Here is a 21157-nt window from a genome sequence, read left to right on the forward strand (position 1 = left end):
GGAGTTTTAAAATTTACAGAATTTTTTAAGAAAAAATGAAAACAATTCTACGCCATCATCTAGTACAAACTGGAGGTAAAACCTAGATATGAAAGTATATTATTTGATGTCATGTAATGTCTGATTTCTCAAGACCTAAGATCAAATATTTTGCATCTCTTATACATTTCTGGAAGTAAACTTGAAACGTTCGATCTGTATATCCTTAACTCTGATTTTTTTAATGAACTTTTTTTTGGTCAAATTGTAATGAATGTGGAGGAGCTAGTTTTTTAAATTCTTTTCATCAGGCCATCTACCAGAAGGGGTGGTTAAATCCTAGCTAAACTTAGTAGAATAGAAGGGTTTTTACCTGAGCTGATCTTCAAAGAGGGGAAGTCGTCTCCATTTTATCATCATGGAATCCTCCAGAGAACATTGGCTGAAATAAACATGTTGTGGTTTTGCTTCTTTGGGCCAGTAGCTAATCTTATTTTTTTGGGAAGCGGCGTGGGGGGTGGAATGGATTATTTTAATCCGGTCAGTTTGCAAATTTAGTTGTCCGATTTGAACACAATCGGGTACAAAGTGAAAGTTATATGCATGATATGTCTTTTCAGGGTCCAAACGAGATTCAGCCTTTGCAAAAATGGGGATAGGGCTTTCAATTCTTTTCGCCATGGCATCTCCCTGATTAGATTGTTAAATACCAGTCAAAGTTCATAAGAGGTTACTTAGTGTCTTAGTTTTGCTTTTAGGATAAGATATTAATTTAATATCTAAGAGGAGATATTACGGGGGGATGACTTAAATTATAATTCTCAGGGTAAATGTCAAAATGAGGTACTGTATCTTGACCATTCGTTCTCAGAATTAATAGCTAATGTCCGAGATACCCCTTGCCAAAGATTAGGATCGATTTGACCTGTTGGAGAGGATTCTCATTTCTTGTCACAATCACGTTTACTAGAAGGGAAAGTCGATAACTTCGAAGACCACACTGCCTTTCCATGACGAAAGTAAAACAGTTCAAAATAGGGATGATACCTTTTTATTGACAGTGAAATATAAAATTATTTAACTGGATATTTCGAACACATATACAGTGTTCATCATCAGCAGTAAAACTGGTGATGATGAACAGGTGAGTTTTACTGCTGATGATGAACACGGTATATGTGTTCGAAATATCCAGTTAAATAATTTTATATTTCACTGTCAATAAAAAGGTATCATCCCTATTTTGAACTATTTTACTTTCGAGAAGGGAAAGTCGTATCCCAGCCCAGCTTTGTGGGAGCTAAGGGCTACGCTCGTAGTTTGTTCATCTTCTGAGTATATACTTGGTTTGTTTTATGTGAGAAGGGGTAAGGAGGAAAGTCGTCGAATTTATTTACTAGGTGGGCGGGCAGAATTCATTCAACAACATCTTGTTAACTACTACAGCTATGGTTTCGAGCGCCCCTGCTCGATTCAATCTATGTTATTTAAGGGCTATAGAAGGTTAAAAATTTTACTTAGGGATTTGAGCATCCCCTATTTCTATCTAATTCCGCCTTTGATAACTTATGCTTTTGAGTTTTGATTTTGCAACATTTAGGCTTTTAAAAAGGCTATTACAAGGGAAAATAAATCCTTCAGTAATTTTGTAAATTTTTTAACCATGAATCAATCAAAAAAGAAAGGAAAGAATATGTGGAAAGTTTGCACCCCTATAGCATTTTAACGTTTCACTTAAAATGCTAAAGGCAACCGTGACTTAGCCAACTTGTCTTAACAGTAGCATTTATTATGTATCATGGAAGTTTTGTTTTCTACCATAGCAACTAAAAGCAACTAACTGAAAATGTTATTTCATGCAACATTTTATATTCTTTAAAGTACTATCAGCTGACATTCATCTCATCAAATTTCAAAAAGCTTTTATTTTTTCAAAGACATCTTGATGGAACAGAAGTAATTGATTGAGTGTTATTGATATACCTTACATCTTTAATGAAGATGGAAAGACGTTTTTGAAGTTTTGAGACTTGTTGAGACAGGGTAAAGGAGAAAAAAATGTTTCGAAATATATCAGAACTTACATGGACTAGAATCCAGGCCATTCTAGTTCTGATACCTTTCGAGACTACATTTTCTATAGGTCTAAGGGTTTCTATTTGTGACAGTCCTTGATAGTTAAAAAAATGTAAAATATATTTTAATTGACGCATTTAAGAAACTAATATAAATAGTTTTTTTTTTATTTCTTTCTTTACTTTTGTTTTGCATTCACATTGATGAACAGACAAGAAAGTACCATCGTTGTTGTTTTTTTTACTTCCCAGGAGTTTACAATTTTGAATCTTAAATTTTTACTTCTGCATTAAAGCTATTATTTAGTGTTATTCACAGTATGTATTCCAGGTTGACTTGCCATGCTTTGGTGGTGAAAAAAGAAAACCATTGGATGACACTGACATCAGTCAAGAGACTAAGAAGGTAAGGACTGTGGTTTAAATGCTGCAAGCACCATATTTGAATAACTGTTTAAGTACAAAATCAAAGTACTGTGTTTTTTTTATTAACAGTTTTTGTGGGGTAGTTAGATGCCCGTGTATTTTGATAATATCCATAACTCTCAGCCAATCATTTATCTTTGCCTCTGAACATTATTTTGTGACGTTACGCAATGGGCGCCTTATGCCTGAAACTCAGAATGTGTTTTGCATCATTATACACTCAGTAGATCAGACCCAACACAATAGCTTTGATTAAGCAAAGAGTAAGGTAAAGGCTGGATAAACTAAAACAGTGACGAATTTTGTATTTAGTTTCTTTAGGTCTACCCTCTTTGTCAGTAGTATGCCAAAGATGGTTTAACTGTAGCCCTATCCCTAGATTCCGTGGGAGCCCTATCCCGTTATCCGGACAACATTCAGCAACTGTTTGTTACGTCTTGGAGAATATTTTCTAAGATATGCAGGTGTTAATTACGTAATTTTAGTCGAGGGTGACGCAATCTTGCGTGACTTGATGGATTTATTGGGAGTGGTGCAATCTTGCGTAGCATACTAGACTCCAGGGGGCCAGTGGGGAACTCCGCTTGTAACTGAGCATGACATACACGTTGGTGCTACGTAATGACGAAAGGGTACATGTGGGATGTGACGCAATATTGCACGTGGGTGTTACTTAATAGCGGTTCACATATCGGTGTTACATAGTACTTTAAGAGATTTTTCTTCGGGGTTTCTTTTTCTCAAGGCGTTTTCTTCTTTAAAGGTGTTCTTTTTGTTCAGGATTTCTTTTTCTTTCAAGGCATTTTCTTCTTTTTAAAGTTTCATTTTTCTTTCAGTATGCTTTTCCCAGGGAAGCTTTATATTCCAAGAATTTTTGTCACCATTAGGATTCGAAAGGACATTTCCATGCAGTGGAACTATGCCTTGGACATCTGGACCAACAAGTCTTTCTAATATTTTGATTAGACTAAACATTCCACATGATAACATATTGCAAGCAAGGAGAATCCCATGCTCGCACATATTAGAATGATTAAATTGATCGCGTGTTTCCAATCCTTTCCACATGAGAGCGAAACCGTCCCAATCCTATTGGCCTTTACTTCATTAGATACACCTGCCTATTACAATGCCGTTAATTTTCTAACGTGATCTAGATAGCTTGAGCTAATTAGGAGATGTTACATAGTATTGGTTTCAGATATTTCAGTACGTTTTGATTACATATCGAAGATTCATCCTGGAAAAAGTAATCTAAAAAATTAAGGCTATTATTGTACGTACAACATCTATTAATGAGAAAAAATCAAAAGCATTAATAAAACACAGGAAGAGCAGATAAAACTCAACACACGAAAAAGTAAAATGCGAAAAAGCTTACATAGAATAAAATATAGACAAAAAGAACCATGGAATCACATAAAAAGCAGTTAAAACCCAACAAATTGAAAAACAAAAAGTGAAAAAACATGATATAGGATAAAATATAAGCCAAAACAAGCGCAAATTAAAGAAAGGTGGGGGTCTTTGTAACCAATTCGAAAGGGGAAGGGCTGTTATTAGAGGTACATTCAAGCCATATTAAGGATTATTTCTGACAGGTCTTAATGAAAATGCCACGTTTCTTTGTGCCAAGACTGCATATTCACGCCACTGTACCAATTTATGGCTAGGTTACCAAAGCAAGCATTCCACAGGGGGGGGGTCTGCTATTAGAGATAAATTTAAACCATATTAAGAGTTATTTATGAGAGGTCTTAATGAAAGTGCCACGTTTCTTTGAGACAAGACTATGCATATTCACGCCACCGTGACAATATATGGCTGAACCAACCTCATGTGAGCATTTCTAACGGAATCTCCTAACATCCAATTGCACCGAGGCCTAAAAACCATTTCCAATGGGACCCTTGCGAGTCATTTCAGCGGGGCCCCCGTAGCATTCAATTACAACAAGTGCCCCCTAACAACCAATTCCAGAGGGGGAGGTTTGTTATTAGAGATAAGTTTAAACCAAATTAAGAGTTATTTCCTAAAGGTTTTAATGGAAATGCTACGTTTCTTTGAACCATGGCTATGCATATTCATGCCACCGTGAACATATGTGGTTAGCTCACCCTAGGAAGTAATTTCAGAGGGGATGGGTTGTTATTAGAGATAAATCTAATCCTTATTAAGAGTTATTTCTGAGAGATCATAATGAAAATGCCTCATTTCTTAGACTGGATCTTAGATTTCAGTCCCCCACTGCTGAAAAATTCTTTTAACACCCCCATCTTAACTTTAAACTGTAGAACCTGTTAGTCCAAGCAATTTATGTCACCGTGTTACACTTTGGATGGTACACGGTCCCCCCACCACCCCTAAACGTGATGGTCTCCATGGTACCTCACGACGCTGTGACAATATGTGGCTCCCCCCTGACAACCCTATGATACGTATTATCATTCACTAGACATCTTCCAGATATTTTCTTAATAAGAATATTCTTAAAGTCCATTGATCCGTGTTTTTGCAAGCCACCCTCCCCCCAAAATGATAGCCTCCATGGCAATTCATGCCACCTTGCCACACTATTACTGACCCTCTGGTACCCCTTCTTCACTTTTTAGACACTTTGCACATATTTTCATGTTAAAAACACGAACCAATACATTGGTTCGTGTTTTTTTGCAAGCCAATTCTCCGTGATACACCATGACATTTTACGGCACTGTTCCAGACCATGACTGGCCCTTTGGCACGCTTTGGTACCCCTTCATCGTTCCTAAGGCTTTTTCAAATATTTTCAATACTTTTTCAATCCTCTCTAGAATTCCTTGCTTGGGTGGGCTAACCACATACTGTCATGGTGGCGTGAATATACACAACCATGTTTCAAGGAAACTGTAGCATTTCGATTAAACCCTCTCAGAAATAACTCTTAATTGGTTAAAATTTATCTCTAATAACAAACCTCCCCCTCTTGAGTTGGTTGCTAGGGGCTCCCTTTGGAATTGGATGTTAGGAGGCCCCACTGGAATTTCTCGCTATGGTCCTACTGGATTTGGTTTCTAGCCCCTCGGTAGAATTGGATGTTAGGGGATCCCGCTAGAAATGCTCGCTAAGGGGTGGGTCAGCCTCGTATTGTCACGGTGGGGCGAATGTGCATTGTCTTGGCTCAAAGAAACGTGGAATTTTCATTAAGACTTCTCAGAAGTAACTCTTCATTTGGTTTAAATTTGTTTTTAAAACAAACCTCCACTCTCTTTTGGAATTGGTTGCTAGGACCCCCGTTGGAATTGGATGTTACTGGCTCCGCTGGAATCGCTTGCTGGGATCCCATTTGGAATGGCTTTTAGGCCCGGGCGCGGGAATCACTCGCTAGAGGGTGGGTCAGCCACATTGTTGGCGTGAATATGCATAGTTTTGGCTCAACGGGTATTTTCGTTAAGACCTCTCAGAATCAACTCTTAATATGGTTCAATTTTATCTCTAATAACAACCCTCCCCCTCTGGAATCGTTTGCTAGGCTGGGCTTGGCACATATTTTCACGGTGGGTTGAATATGCATAGTCTTGGCTCAAAGAAACAAGGCGTTTTTATTAAGGCCTCTGAGAAATAACTCTTAATATGCCTTAAATTTACTTGTAATAATAACCCTCCCCCTCTGGAATTGGTTGATTTGACCCATGCCTTTCTTTATTTTGTGCTAGCTTTTGCATAAATTTTATCCTATATCAAGGTTTTTCACGTTTTGTTTTTCCATTTGATGAGTATTAACTGTTTTCTGTGATTTCATGTTTTTGATTATGTTTTATCCTTTATAAGCTTGTTCTCTGTTTATATCCGTTTGTTGAGTTTTAACTGCTCTTTCTGTGTTTAATTAATGTTTTTGAATTTGTTTTTATTCACAGAAGCTATGTGTACAATATTTGTCTCAATTCTTAAGATTACTTTTTCCAGAATGAATCTTCAATTTATAATCATTTACGTAATGAAATATCTAAAACCAATGCTATGCAACATCAACTACTTAACTCAAACTGTCTAGATCATTTTAGAAAATTAATAGTATTGTAATAGGCAGGAGTATATAATGAAATGAAAATCAGTAGGATTGGGATTCTTGTGCTCTCATGGGGAAAGAACTGGAATCATGCGATCAGTTTAACCATTCTGGTATGCTTGAACAGGGGATTATCCCTGCGTGCAATAGATTATCATGTTCAATGTACTAGGCCGAATCAAATATTAGAAAGACTTGTTGGTCCAGATGTCCAAGGCACAGTTGCGCTGGATGGAAATACCTTTCGAATCCTAATGGGGACAAAAATCATTAGAATATAAAGGTTCCCTGAGAAAAACGTATTGAAAGGAAAATAAAATCTCAAAAAGAAAAAGAAACGCCTTGAAAGAAAAATAAAATCCCAAAGAAACAAAGTGCCGTGAAAGAAAAAAACGCCTTGAAAGAAGAAAAAACCTCTTGACAGAAAAAGAAATCCCTGAGAAAAAAATCTCTTCAAGCATGATGTAACACCGATGTGCTTACCATCATTACATAACATCCGACGTGTGTGCTGTAGTAACACCCCACATGTGTGCTGTCATTACGTAACACCCCCGGGTGTACCACCATTACGTAACACCATTACGTAACATTTCGTCACATCCCACATGTGACCCCCGTCATTACGTAATACACGTGTGCTTCGTGCTTAGTTACAGGCGGGGCTCCCCGGGGGCCCCTTGAAGTCTAGTATGTCTCGCAAGATTGCGTCACCCTCAACTCCAATTCCGTAATTAACTCCTGCATCTCTTAGAAAACATTCCCTATGACGTAACAAACACATACTGGCTGTCGTCGGAATGACGGGGTAGGGCTCTCGTGGAATCCAAGGATAGGGCTTTCGTGGAATCCAGGATAGGCCTCCCATTAAAACCATTTTGTCTAACGGGAATCTGATTGAAACTTGATGGGGAAGTCTTTTTTGGATGGGGGATAAGGGGTCTTCCAAATTTGTGTTGGAGCCAAGGGAGCAAAATATTTTTTCTGGTCTTTATAACTTTTTTTTCTTTTCATGCGTGTGGCTCTACAGGGTCTACAGGCTCTCTATCTGGTTAGCTGCTTTTTTCAAACAAGAACTTCGACCAAAAGCAGAAATTCCGAAATCCAAAACTTGAGTTGGTTAGCTAACACAGAAAATGTAAAAAGATGGAATCAAACCTATTGTTTTAGGCATTAAATGACCCCAAAGCCCCATTTTTGTTTCTTATTATGTAATCCACGCTAATCAGTAATAATTTTTTTCTCCAGGATACTATTCAAGATCTTCATTCGGACCGGGTATCTTTCGGGAGTGAGTTCCATTATTGGAAACAGTCATCAAGTGTGCATTTAACATAGGGCAAACTCGAATCCCTTTTCCTCCAGGGCAAGCCCTTGTTCCTGATAACTTGAGCGTAAAGATTCGAGTATTGGCATTTGCATACTATATCTTTGCTTTTTCAAGCTTTTGCTAATCTTTGCTTTTCATTTTTTTGTGAGTGCTGACCTTACGACGTTTTGAAGGCATGAACTGTCTCAGAATCTCGAAATTCCCCGAAACTAAGTGCTTACCCTTAGAATAAAGTTATCCTTGCTAAGTATGCTAGATACAAAATAATTCTTTTCTTATCAGAAATAAAGGACTATTCCTGACATTCCAGGTAATTCATCGTGAGGTCTTATGCTTTGAAAGGCTATGTGAAATGGATTATAAGACAGTATTTTTACTTGGGACAAAGAATAAAAAGCTTTTTTCAAGGCTTTTCAATTCGAAGCACTAGAGACAGAATTGATTGCATCTAGAGCTGCCTTAGATCAAAATCCAGCATAGAATAAGTGGAAGAAAATGGGAGGAATAAACAAAAGTCAAAAGTCAAGTAAAACTTTTGGAAACTTCTTCGTTTGATTACTCTTAAAAATATGGAAGTTTTTGGATAATTTTAGGTCGGGTTCAACTGAATTCTAGACATCAGAACTTGTGTGCTGAATTGAGAAACTTTTTCTTAACAATTCTGAAAATAGTTCTAAGAACCTTAGAATATTCTAGGCATTCCTAGTCGTCCTTAAGTCGTCTATCACAAAAGCTTTTCAACTCCGTATTAAATATCTCCTAATTTATTTTTTATTGCACTGTTTCGTAAAATTTAAATAAGTCAACACTTCGCTTTATTTTCTTTCGTTTCGCAAAATATCTTCTACGTTTCATCCTAGATACTCGTATTTTAACATTGCTGGTTTCGCTGATCCCACAGAAAGTTTAACGTCGCTCGTCCTGATATTTCTTTAGAAAACTTTCATATGGCCTCAATATTTGGCTATTAAGGCTAAGCATTTCTTGGGCTCACGCACTGAGTCAGCTCTGTTTTTATGGCACTTGGTATTTACCAAGTGACATATAGCGATCGCAACTTCTGTCGGTCTGTCGGTCCCGGTTTTGCTAGTTTAGGCACTTCCAGATAAGCTAGGACGATGAAATTTGGCAGGTGTATCAGGGACCAGACTACATTAAATTAGAAATAATTGTTTCCTTTATTAGACCATCTGGGAGGGAGTTGGGTGGGTTAATTCGGAAAAATTAAAAAAAAGAGGTATTTTCAACTTACGAACGGCTGACAGGCTCTTAATCAAATTTGATATTTAGAAGAATATCATGGTCCAGAGCTCTTATTTTAGATCCTGACCGGATCAGGTGACATTTGGGGGAGTTGGAGGGGGAAACCAGAAATCTTGGAAAACGTTTAGAGTGGAGAGATCGGGGTGAAACTGGGTCAGAAAAATAAGCACAAGTCCTAGGTACGTGATTGACATAACTGGAACAGATTCTCTCTGGAACAGGGAGTTGGGGGGGGGGTAATCTGGAAAAATTAGAAAAAATGAGGGATTTTTTTACTTTCGAGCGAGTGATCGGATCTCGTACCTCAGAGCTCTTATTTTAAATTCAGACCGAATCCAGTGACATTATGGGGAGTTAGGGAGGGGGAAGCGGAAATATTTGAAAATGTTTAAAGTGGAGAGATCGTAATGAAACTTGGTGGGAAGAATAAGCACAAGTCCTAGGTACCTGATTGATATAACCGGACTGGATCTGCTCTCTTTGGGGGAGTTGGGTGGGACCTAATTCGGTAATTCGCAAAAATTAGAAAAATAGAAAAAATTAGGTATTTTTATTTTACGAACGGATGATTGGATCCTAATGAAATTTGATATTTAGAAGGATCTTGTGTCTCAGAGCTCTTGTTTTAATTCCTAGAGGAGAGGTCGTGATGATACTTGGTGGGAAGAATAGGCACAACTTCTAGATACGTGATTGACATAACCAGACCGGATTGGCTCTCTTTTGACGAGTTGGGAGGGGGGTTTAATTAAAAAAATTTAAGAAATTTGGTATTTTAACTTACGAACGGGTGGTCAGATCGTAATGAAATTTGATATTTAGAAGGACCTCGTGCCTCAGAGCTTTTGTTTTAAATCCTGTCTGGATTTGGTAACATGAGGGGAGTTGGAGGGGGAAACTGGAAATCTTGGAAAACGCTTAGAGTGTCGAGATCGGGATGAAACTTGGTGGGAAGAATAGACACAAGTCCTAGATACCTGATTGACATAACCAGACCGGATTGGCTCTCTTTGGGAGAGTTGGGGGGGGGGGTAACTCAGAAAAGTTGAAAAATGACGTATTTTTAACCCACGAACGGGTGATCAGATCTTAATGACATTTGATATTTAGAAGGACCTCGTCTCACAAAGCTCTTATTTTAGATCCCGACCATATCCGGTAACATTGGGAGAGTTAGAGGGGAAACCAGAAATCTTGGAAAACGTTAAAATTGAGGTAAGACAAAGTGCATCAAAATTATCCATATAAAAGGGATGGAACACAACCCTGCTTATCTCCTGATTTAATACGAAACCAGCTGCTAACCTCATTCCCTACCTTAACCACAGCTGTTATATTCTCGTACATAGCACAAATCACTTTCAGTCTTACCCGTCAAAAGTTAAAAGCCTGTGAAATTTGCCTGATTTTTGAAAAAGGAGGAAACACCCCTAAAAGTCGTAGAATTTTTATGAAAATCACACCATAAAAGTTGAAAAATTTGAAAAAAAGTTGAGTTGAAAAATTCAACTCAACCACGTAAGGATCCTTGCCTCACAGAGGTCGGGGGAGCATGACGGTCCCAAGTCCGCAAATGAGGAGGGTTGGGCTGTGGGCTTGCAACCCACACCCGGGACCTTGAGGGGCAACCCTCAGGGGAAAAACAACTGCAACTGAAACGTCTACAACAGCCTCGGATCCATCACCTCCCCAGATAACGACCCCTGCATGCCCCCGGAACCGATTTTTGACTGCGAAACAGAATCTAAAGTTGGGTTTTTGGAACGTGAGAACGATGAACCAGTTATCCAAGACAGAGCAAGTTCTTAAAGAGATGAGACAATACCTCATCGATATACTCGTTCTCAGTGAAATAAGGTGGACTGGAAATGGATTAGAGAAGTTCAGTGATGGATATGTCATGGCATTTAGTGGTCACCCTTCCGTCCACCGCACTGGTGTAGGACTTCTGATGTCGCCACTTGCACAAAAAGCAATGACAAACTGGAACCCAGTTAACGAACATATAATGACAGCTCGCTTCGTATCAAATCACACAAAAATGACCATCATCGCATGCTATGCTCCAACAAACGAAGCTGATGAAGAGGAGAAAGATGCTCTCTATAAAATGCTACACTCGGTCACCAAAGACGTTCCCAGGCATGATGTACTCTGCGTGGTTGGCGATCTAAATGCTAAAGTTGGTGCAGACCGCCAGTACTGCCCTGAAGTTCTGGGCCCACATGGCATGGGAGAGATAAATGAGAATGGCACACAGCTAATCGATTATGCACTAAGCAACGGTTTGATAATAGGTGGTAGTATGTTCGACCATAAAACGATTCACAAGTACACATGGGTGTCCCCCGACGGCCGAACGAAGAATCAAATCGACCATTTCCTCATGTCAAGACGTTGGAGAAGTATCCTATGTGACGTGAGGGGTTTTCGAGGAGCGGATGTTAATTCAGATCACATCCTGATGATAGCCGAAGTAAGAATCAAACTGAAAGCTCAGAAGCGGAAAACTAACACTGCAACACATAAACAATTTGCCACCGATAAGCTGAAAGATCCTGACATCCGCAAAAACTTCTGCATATCTCTACATAACAGATTTGAAACGTTAAATCTGCTCGACGAAACCAATGACTTTGATGTTGAGAATACATGGACCTCAGTCAAGAGTGTGTACCATGACGTTGCGAAGGCCAACCTTGGCTTTAAGAAAAGAAAGAAAGAAGAATGGATATCGGATTACACCTGGAAATGCATCAGTAAACGCAAGGAGACCCGAACACTTATCCTGAATACATCAAGCCCAGAGCAAAAAGCCCAATTACAGTTCCGCTACAAAGAAGAGGATAAAGCAGTGAAAAGAAGTGCCAGGAAAGACAAAAGAATTGCCATTGAGAGAAAAGCAGCGCTTGCAGAAGAAGCTGCAAAGAAAGGAAACTCAAAAATGGTTTATCGACTAACAAACGAAAATAGTTGGAAAGAAAACAAATCGTACATCCCTTGTAAAAGATGAAAATGGAGACGTTATTTTGGATCCACAGAAAGCTGACGAGAGATGGGCCTCACATTTCGAGAAAGTCTTAAATAGGCCGAAACCTGATGATCCAGAAACAGTACTGGATACGCCATTTTTACAAATTGACGTAAGTGCTGACCCACCCAGCACGGTAGAAGTGACGAAAGCTGTGAAAAAGCTGAAAAATGGACGTGCACCTGGAGTCGATGGGATTACGGCAGAGATGCTGAAAGCGTTCCTTCGAGCCTGCATGTTCGTATGGACTGCTCTTCTAGTGGCCATCTGGAACAACGAAAAAGTCCCAAAAGATTGGACCAGAGGTATACTGGTCAAACTCTTCAAGAAAAGCGATGCACAAGTTTGTGACAATTGGAGGGGCATCAATTTGACGTCTGTGCCTAGTAAAATACTAGCCTCAGTAATACTACAACGCCTAAGAGCAGCCCTGGACTCACATCTCAGGGAAGAGCAACATGGGTTCCGACCTGGTAGGTCTTGCTCTGATCTTATTTTCATTCTTAGACTGATGGTGGAAGAGTCCAGAGAATGGAACAAAAAACTGTACCTGCTCTTCATTGATTTTGAAAAGGCGTTCGATTCTGTTGACCGAGACACTTTATGGAAGATTTTGAAATATTACGGAGTACCTGATAAACTAGTCAAAATGATATTCGCACTACATGAGGATAGTGAATGCTGTGTACGCACAGAAAATGGGGACACGCGTTTCTTCAAGATAATGTCTGGCGTCAAACAAGGTTGTGTCCTATCCCCGTTTCTGTTTGTCATTGTAATGGACTATATTCTACGGCAGTCTTCAGGCATTGGAGTGAAGATTAGCAGCCGACTGATCTCCGATCTGGACTTCGCAGATGACGTTGTTCTTCTTGAAGAAGCGAAACTGCGACTGCAGCTGCTACTCGACGCCATAGACGAAAAGGCCGAGAAAATGGGACTTGCAATAAATGTCAGTAAAACAAAGAGTATGTCCACATATGACTCCCCACTCATATTAAAATGCAAAAATAAAACTATTGAGCAGGTCAAGGAATTTAAATATCTTGGGAGTTGGATCGAATACGATGGTGAAATAGCCAACGAAATCAAGAGGAAAATTGGACAAGCGACATCGGCTTTTAGCAAGTTGAAACCAGTCTGGCGCAGTAGTAAATACTCTATGCGCTTGAAGCTCCGCCTCCTGAATAGCAATGTGATGTCCATCCTCCTCTATGCTAGTGAATGCTGGAAACTAAACACCCAGCTAGAGAAACGTGTCCTAGCCTTTGAAAACATGTGCCTTAGGAGAATCCTGAACATATCGTGGCAGGAAAAGGTCACCAACATAGAAGTTCGCCGGCGAACCGGTCAGCCATTAGTTACTGACCTTCTGAAACGTAGGAGATGGACATACCTTGGCCACGTCCTCCGTATGCCAGAGGATCGACTCCCGAATACAGTATATGATTGGCGTCCCGAGGGGAGGCGAAAAAGAGGTCGACCAAGACACACCTTACGACGACAGTACGACCGAGACCTGAAAAATGCGGAGTTGTCTCTTCAACCACAGTGGGAGGACGTCATGGCTGCAGCTCAGCTCCGAGATGTCTGGCGAGGTTTCGTAGACGCCCTATGAGCCACCCCTGGCTCTGGAGGATCTAAGGTAAGGTCTAAGATTCAGCGTATGAGAGAATCCCACTGTAGAAGTTTCAAGCTCATACCTTCAAGAATGTGGAATTTGTATTTTTTGCAGAAAAGAGATCACGGATGTGTGTTTTTTTTCAGGGGTGATTGTGTGGCACCCGTCGTCCTAGAATATTGCAAGAGGGCTTTTTCGACCAGAAATTAGAAGTTCTACTACCCCTTTTAAGCTACCAAAAAAATGAAAGGCAACAAGGCCCCCTCACACGCTCTCCCAAAGTCACCCGATCAAAGTTTTTAAATAGCCATTTTGTTCAGAATAGTCGAAAAATCTGGTAATTATGTCTTTTAGGATTACTTAATCCATTTAAGTCCCCAGAGAAAGGGCTGCAAGTTACGAACTTTGCCCATTATTTTGTTGCACTGGTCATTTCTTTTTTTCAATATAGTATTAGTAATTGAGAATTATACAGAAGTTGTCAAGAGAGGTTTTTTCTTTGGGGGGGGCGATGGAGGAGGGGGTTAGTATGAGCTTATATCCACGGAAAATTTTTATTGGAGGAAGGGAATTTCCCAAGGAGGGGCGACGGATTTCCTAGCATTATTTAGTTACGTCTATGAGGGGGCTTGCCTCCTTGTCAATACCTAGCTCTTTAGCTCTTTAGTTGTTTAGTACTTCCAAAAGAGCTGTTTATTCTAATTAAACGGCCTTTGTGATTCAGGGGTTATTCTTAAAGAACTGGGAGAAAATTCGAAGTATAGAGTGAAGAGCGAGGTATTGACGAGGGAGTGAACCTCCTCGTGTACGGAACAATTTCTGTTCATTTTAAGTTTTAATGCTGCTTTTTACTTTCAGTTGAAAAAAAAAAATTGTATTGAATCAAACAGTTCGTGCGAACGAACTGTATCGTGGAACTGGGAACAAAGCGTTCGACCCTTTTGATAAAAGAGCTTTAGCGATTTTAACTGCAAGTAAGGAGCGACATTAAAACTTAAAACGAACAGAAATTACTGCGTATATGAAAAGGATATAAAGTTTTTTATTTTTTTAAAAGTTGAGTTGTGAGAAAGAGTCAAAGTTTAGCGTAAAGAGCGAGGCGTTGTGGAGGGGACAACCCCGTTCATATTCGGAATAATTTCTCTTCGTTCTAAGTTTTAATATCGCTCCTTACTTTCAGTTGAAAAAACTTGTTTTTTTTTATTTAATACCATACAAGGATGATATTTTCGCTAAAGCTCTTTTATCAAAAGGGTCGAACGCTTGCTCATAATCCATAAAAATGAGGACTAAAGGCCCTCAGTTGAAGACCAAAGGTTAGTGAGGACCAAAGGTTGATAACTCAAGCTTTTCTCAATTCTTAACCTAAGAGTGAAAATCTGGTCAACATATCCTCAACCCTTTCTAAAACCGCACTGTTCTTCATTTATCACTTTGTCTACAGCATCAGTCAGTTTAAAAAGTATCATGTTTCTACTGCGTTTGCTACCTACGGAGACCAGGCTAATGCCTCGATAATTACCACACTCGCTCTTATCACCTTTCTAATTCAGTGGTTCAATTAAGGTTTTCCTAAAATGGCTAGGTAATTCCCCTTTTTCCTCATATTCATAATCTTTTTTCAACATTTAATCATTTTTCAATTAAAATCAAGTTGCCATCAAGCCATGGATCAATATGGGACAAAGCCAAGACAGAGAGTCGGAGTGATAGGTAAAGCTGGCATAGGCCTTTTTCTGGATTGTGGAAAAATGATGTCATTTTCGCTTGCTGATAGATCCATCCATCCTAGGGCGGAACTAAGCTAGAGAGCCATAGCACTAAGGGATGATCGAGATTTTTGGTTTGACTCGTAAAGAAGAATGTCGATTGGATTTGTATGTAAAGGGGGGGGGGACTGAATTTGTATGGAAAAAGTTTTGCCAAAGTGCTCTAAAAAAATAGTCGTTGGAAAAAAGGCCAGAAAATCCCATAGAATAAAAAAAAACGTCCACCGATGTAGTTGTTTTGCAAACCTTCTCAAATCAAGTTTTATGGATGGGGAAAAAACCTGACATAATGTATCAATGCCAGAGACTAACTAACAATTCGGCGATGGTTAAAGAGACATTTGCTGTAAAGGTAAAAAAAAAGGATGCAGCACTAGACCCTTAAAGTCGAAACTGGCGGTATTGATCTCCATTTCAGGGCGTTTCAGCCAGGAAGTGCAATGGGGGCTGGGGTCCAGTCATCCTGTGCTTTCGGACATCCTTCCTGCTTACCTTCTTAGGTTTCTCCAGGTTCCCATCTAGAGCTGGGTCGACTCCAGCTGAGCTTACAGAGTCACACCATTTACCCCGTGTCAAACCAAATAACTGGCCACACCAGGAATCGAACCCTCGCCCTTCGGAGAAAGGATTTCAAAGCCAGGGTGCCAGCCACTCTTCTGGGACAACATTAGACACTTGCTGTACACCTACAGCAAATACCGCACCTGACTGTGCTCAACTTATACGAAATTATTAAAGCTAATTAATGGTAAAGCTTTTGATTTAAAGAGCAAAGGTGTAGGAATCCCTAATTGGTCACTTTGAAACCATGAAACAATGGAGTCTTGTTCAATAGTTCAGTAGTCCTGCATTTGTCGTATATGGAAATATGCTAGTTTTGAAAAAGGTTAGCAAGTTGTCAGTTTGAATATATTTTTAGTAGTTTTTGTACTGCTGTAGTCGACTTTGGTTGTTATACAGGGGTTTTCTGATCCCTCAAATATCTCAGAAACATAAAGAAAAAAAAATCGGGTTTTATCAATATGCAATAAAGTCTTTGACTGTCTCCCACGAACAGATTGTATTTCCGTATTCAATCTCGGTCTTCTACTTTTTATGGCACTTGGTATTAACCAAGTGACATATAGCAATCGCAAATTCTGTCGGTCTGTCTGTCTGTCGGGCTATTTTAGGCTATTAATTCTGAAAAATTTAAAAAATGAGGTATTTTTAACTTACGAACGGGTGATCGGATCTCAATGAAATTTGATATTTAGAAGGATATCGTGTCTCAAAGCTCTTCTTTTAAATCCCAACCGGATCTGGTGACATTGGGGGAGTTTGGGAGGGCCTAAAATCATGGAAAACACTTAGATTTGAGGGGTCGAGATGAATCTTGGTGGGAAAAATAAACAGAAGTCTTAGATACGTGATTTACATAATTGGAACGGATCCACTCCTTCGGATGGGGAGGGGGGTATTCTGAAAAATCAGAATAAATGACGTATTTTTAACTTACGAAGGAGTGATGGAATCTTCATGGAACTTCATATTTAGAAGGACCTCGTAACTCAGATCTCTTATTTTAAATCTCAACCAGATCCAGCGACATTTGGGGAGGGGGGCAGTTGGGGGGGGGGGGCCGGAAATCTTAGAAAATACATAAAGCGGAGAGATCAGGATGAAACTGGATGGGAAAAATAAAAACCTGTCTAAGATACGTGAGTGACATAAACCGGACCGGATCTGCTCTCTTTTATAGAGTTGGGGGGGGGGGGGTAATTCGGAAAAATGAGGTATTTGTAACTTACGAAAGGGTGACCAGATCTTAATGAAATTTGATATTTAGAAGGATTTTGTGCTTTAAAGCTCTAATTTTAAATTCCGACCAGATCCTGTGACATTGGGGGGAGTTGGAGGGGAAACCAGAATTCTTGGAAAACGTAAAAATTGGGGTATCTTTATCCTATGAATAGGTGATCGGATCTTAATGAAATTTGATATTTAGAAGGAATTCATGTCTCAAAGGTCTTATTTAAAATCCCGACCAGATGTTTTGACATTGTGGGGGGGGGAGATGGAGGTGGAAATCTTAGAAAACACTTGCAATAGAGGAATTGGGATGAAGCTTGGTGGATAGAATAAGCAAATGTCCTTGATACGTGATTAACGTAACCGTACTGGATTCGCTCTCTTTGGGGGAGTTGGGGGGAGGCGTTCAGTGATTTGGCGAGTTTGGTGCTTCTGGACGTGCTAGGACGATGAAAATTGGTAGGCGTGTCAGGGAGCTGCACAAATTGACTTGATAAAGTCTTTTTCCCAGATTCGACCATCTGCGGGGCTAAAGAGAGAGGACAAATTAGAAAAAAATGAGGTATTTATAACTTACGATTCGGTGATCGGATCTTAATGAATTTTGATATTTAGAAGAACATTGTGACTCAGAGCTCTTATTTTAAATCCTGACCGGCATTAAGCCTCTGATTTTCTTTTAAATCAACCTATTAATTCTTAGAACCTTGCTAGAGCTCATACTATATGAGCTCTTGGCGCTTAGCTCTTCTTGCCTCGTCACAAGTGCCATATGAGCTCTTAGCTCTTGTTTAATTGGGGATCCGCCTTCATGTTTAAATCTTTTGAGTGTTTGTATCATATTCATTTGCGTCTGCTTCTTGGTACTCCTTAGCCAAATTTTATAATCAATCTTGTAGTTATCTGAACCGCGCTTTCTCTCTCGTTTTTAGTATGTGCTTTTGCCTTGTTCTAATTATTTAATTGAATCTCTGTTTTTCTTATTTATCCTTTGAAAAAACGTGAAAAAAGTTTTGAATCTCGACTAACTGCTTATACGAAACAATTAAGCTTTTCCTTGACTTCGTTTATCTGGAAACTTCGCTCATTCAAGCTTTTTTTGTGAAGTTTCAAGCATTTGTCCTCTCTTATAAGTCAAGCCTTATTTCTTTCGTACTTAATTTGGTTTGACTTGGATTCTTTTAAAGTATTTCTAATGCAGCCAGTGGAGATAGTTTGTACTTCTCTAAAACCATACAACATCTTTATTTTTGAAAAGAGACACCATTTGACTTTGGTCACATTTCCTATCAGCTAGCTTAATCACAGCAAATGATGAACCCTCCACATGATGAGCCCTAGTCAAATGTTCCTGTTATATGTATTTATTCAATTTTTTTTTCATTTAAATCCTGTCAATCAAAAAGCAAGGTAATTAAAAAAGGAAAAACACATAAAAGATAAAAAATTAACACTTCAAAATATGCTACAACTTCAACAGGTTACTGTGTCAGTGCCGATGACCAAAGATGGTTAACTGTCGATATACGGGAATTATGCAAAGAAACTTGCTTGTCCATGGCAATAATGTGGTCAACATTTTAAAATTTATTACAAGATAAGAATTGTAGTCCATATGGGAAATTTAGAGGATATTTTTGAAACGACAGAAAACTGAGCGAAGTTTTGACTTGTTTCACTTGTTCTAAATTGTATATAGTTTCCAAAAATTTGTAATATACTAATAAGCTAAGGCAATTAATAATAAGCTAATTAATAGTAAAAATAATAATTAATAATAAGCTAAGGCAAGGGAGCTGAAAAATTTCGAAAGAAGACGAGTATCTTAGAAGAAAAAGAAGAAATATAGAAAGAAGAGGTGAAAAGAGAGAGAAAGAAAGAGACTAAGAAGAGGCTCCTTCTTAGAAAGAAGAAGTGTATCTTATTCGTGAAGAAAGATACCTACGCTAGGCAGTTACCTGACCAAGAAGCAAGTTCCTGGCCCGACGTCCTTATGACTCTTTTTTCTAAGATGATTTTAGGGGAGCAGGTCAGATGAGTAGTAAAATATGCATTCCTTTCAGTATGTACTCTGTATCTCTAGCATATATGCTATACCTACCCACCTTAGTTCTGCCCTAGGATGGATGGTAGACTTTCATGAAGAAGTAAAAAGAGTCATTTTTTTTTTTTTACAAAAAAAATACAGAAAAAGTTATGCCAGCTTCGTCTCTCACAGGGACTATCTGTCTTGACTTTACTCTAATTAGCCGTTAGGAGATGTCGTGTAAGCTGTATCGATGAGCCAATTGTAAGACATATGATTGTAAGACCAATTGTAAGATCTATGAGCCGTTAGGAGATGTCGTGTAAGCTGTATCGATGAGCCAATTGTGAGACCAAGGTTAGTATTGTGATCAGCTGTTTTAATCTTGCTGTTCTCGAAAGAGATAACCACTGGTGGCACTTGCTTGCAGTTGAAGAAAACAATTTTAGTCTCTTAGGCATTTAATTTGAGGCCAAACTTCGCCTACTCAGATTGTAGTGATGTACAAATCTTGCTAATGTGCTGTATAGCACGAATCAAATTAAAATAACTGTCCCCTGTAGCCGATGAATGACAAATTAAGACGTAATGGATGAAAGACGTAGGAGCTCCATTTTTGAAGAATGAAGGAGAAACAACGGCAACCGTCAGCAAAAATATCAGGAGTGGGTGCGTTGTGAGAATTAGCGTAGAACACTTGATTTATGTCAGCTTTGGACAACGAGTGAACCATCAAACGAAATTAAAAGCGAGAATGCACATCTCGAAGGGATTTGGTTTAGAAACGGTTTGCCCTAAGTGTCGCGGCATTAACCTACATAGCAGTGGTAATCATACAGTCAAATGCCATAAAAGTTATGACCTGCTAGCATGAGACTTTCACCTGATGAGGATAGAAGAATCATCAGACGAGGTTGAAATCCGAATTGAAAGGGTGGAATACTTTTCGATTAAACGAAAATCGAACCTCATCAGGTTCGTTGAATTTGTTATTGCCTAATTAAAAGCTTAATTAGGCAGCCTTAAGCTTGCAAAATGCATTATCTTTTCATTTAATTACAAATTATACTTACCACGCTAATTTCCAATTTGGTGTACATCCTGCAGGAGGATCATATATGCAGGTTGTTCGAACAGACAGATCTTTATAACAGTTTAACTACCCCAATTTTTCTTGCATTTTTACTCCAGCACTTATCACCTCCGTTACTCTTATTAATCAACTTTTGTTCCCTTATTTTTCAGGCCAAACTTGAAACCCGTGCATTAAAGGCCAAAAGACCTGGATTTTCCGATGAAAGATATAACGAAACAGATTATTACTTCGAAAACGGTAAGTCGTGAACCTTCACTTTGCAAATAGCTAGTGTCTACTCTTTTCGAATAGGATTTTTTAAATAGCAAGATTCTATGTTCTTTCAATTACTTAATGATTTGCCACTATTAGACAATTGTTAATTAGGCAATTATCAGCTGTGTGTGCAGTTAACGCATACACCAAACCTAGTCTGAATAAGCATTATAGTTACGTATGCTCTTAAGTTGAAGGGCAACCGTCACAGTACAAAACAAAAAAAAAGATTTTCAAAAACCAAAAGCAAAGTCACAACTGATTAAGAAAGTAGTAAAAAAGCAAAAAAAAAGGTAAATTAATGGAACACAAGGCCCACTTAAAGAAATAGCTCCATAGTTGCCACTTGACCACTTTGGAGCTCTAAGCATGCTGATTGAAAATCTTCAAGTCATCCCAGTTGAAACGAGCAGCAACATTTCTGATGAGTAGTTAGTCAGTCCCTGA

The 21157-nt window shown here is 38.9% G+C and overlaps 1 protein-coding gene across 24 annotated transcripts in view; it reads left to right on the plus strand.

Moving 5' to 3' along the window:
* Positions 1 to 21066, plus strand: part of LOC136033883 (uncharacterized) — a 611411-nt gene extending 590345 nt beyond the window's left edge. For 13 of the 24 annotated variants that reach the window (XM_065714857.1, XM_065714859.1, XM_065714858.1 and 10 more), the window contains 2 exons: positions 2386 to 2460; positions 20605 to 20742. In XM_065714857.1, the coding sequence (XP_065570929.1) occupies positions 2386 to 2460; positions 20605 to 20703 (174 nt within the window). In that variant the 3' untranslated portion in view covers positions 20704 to 20742. Of the gene's footprint in view, positions 1 to 2385; positions 2461 to 20604 lie in introns of all 24 variants that reach the window. The other 11 variants (XR_010619051.1, XR_010619053.1, XR_010619055.1 and 8 more) reach the window with 7 other exon arrangements.
* Positions 21067 to 21157: the final 91 nt, after the last annotated feature.

Source organism: Artemia franciscana, chromosome 12 (genome assembly GCF_032884065.1).
Source record: "Artemia franciscana chromosome 12, ASM3288406v1, whole genome shotgun sequence".
In the NCBI taxonomy this organism is placed as follows: Eukaryota; Metazoa; Arthropoda; class Branchiopoda; order Anostraca; family Artemiidae; genus Artemia; species Artemia franciscana.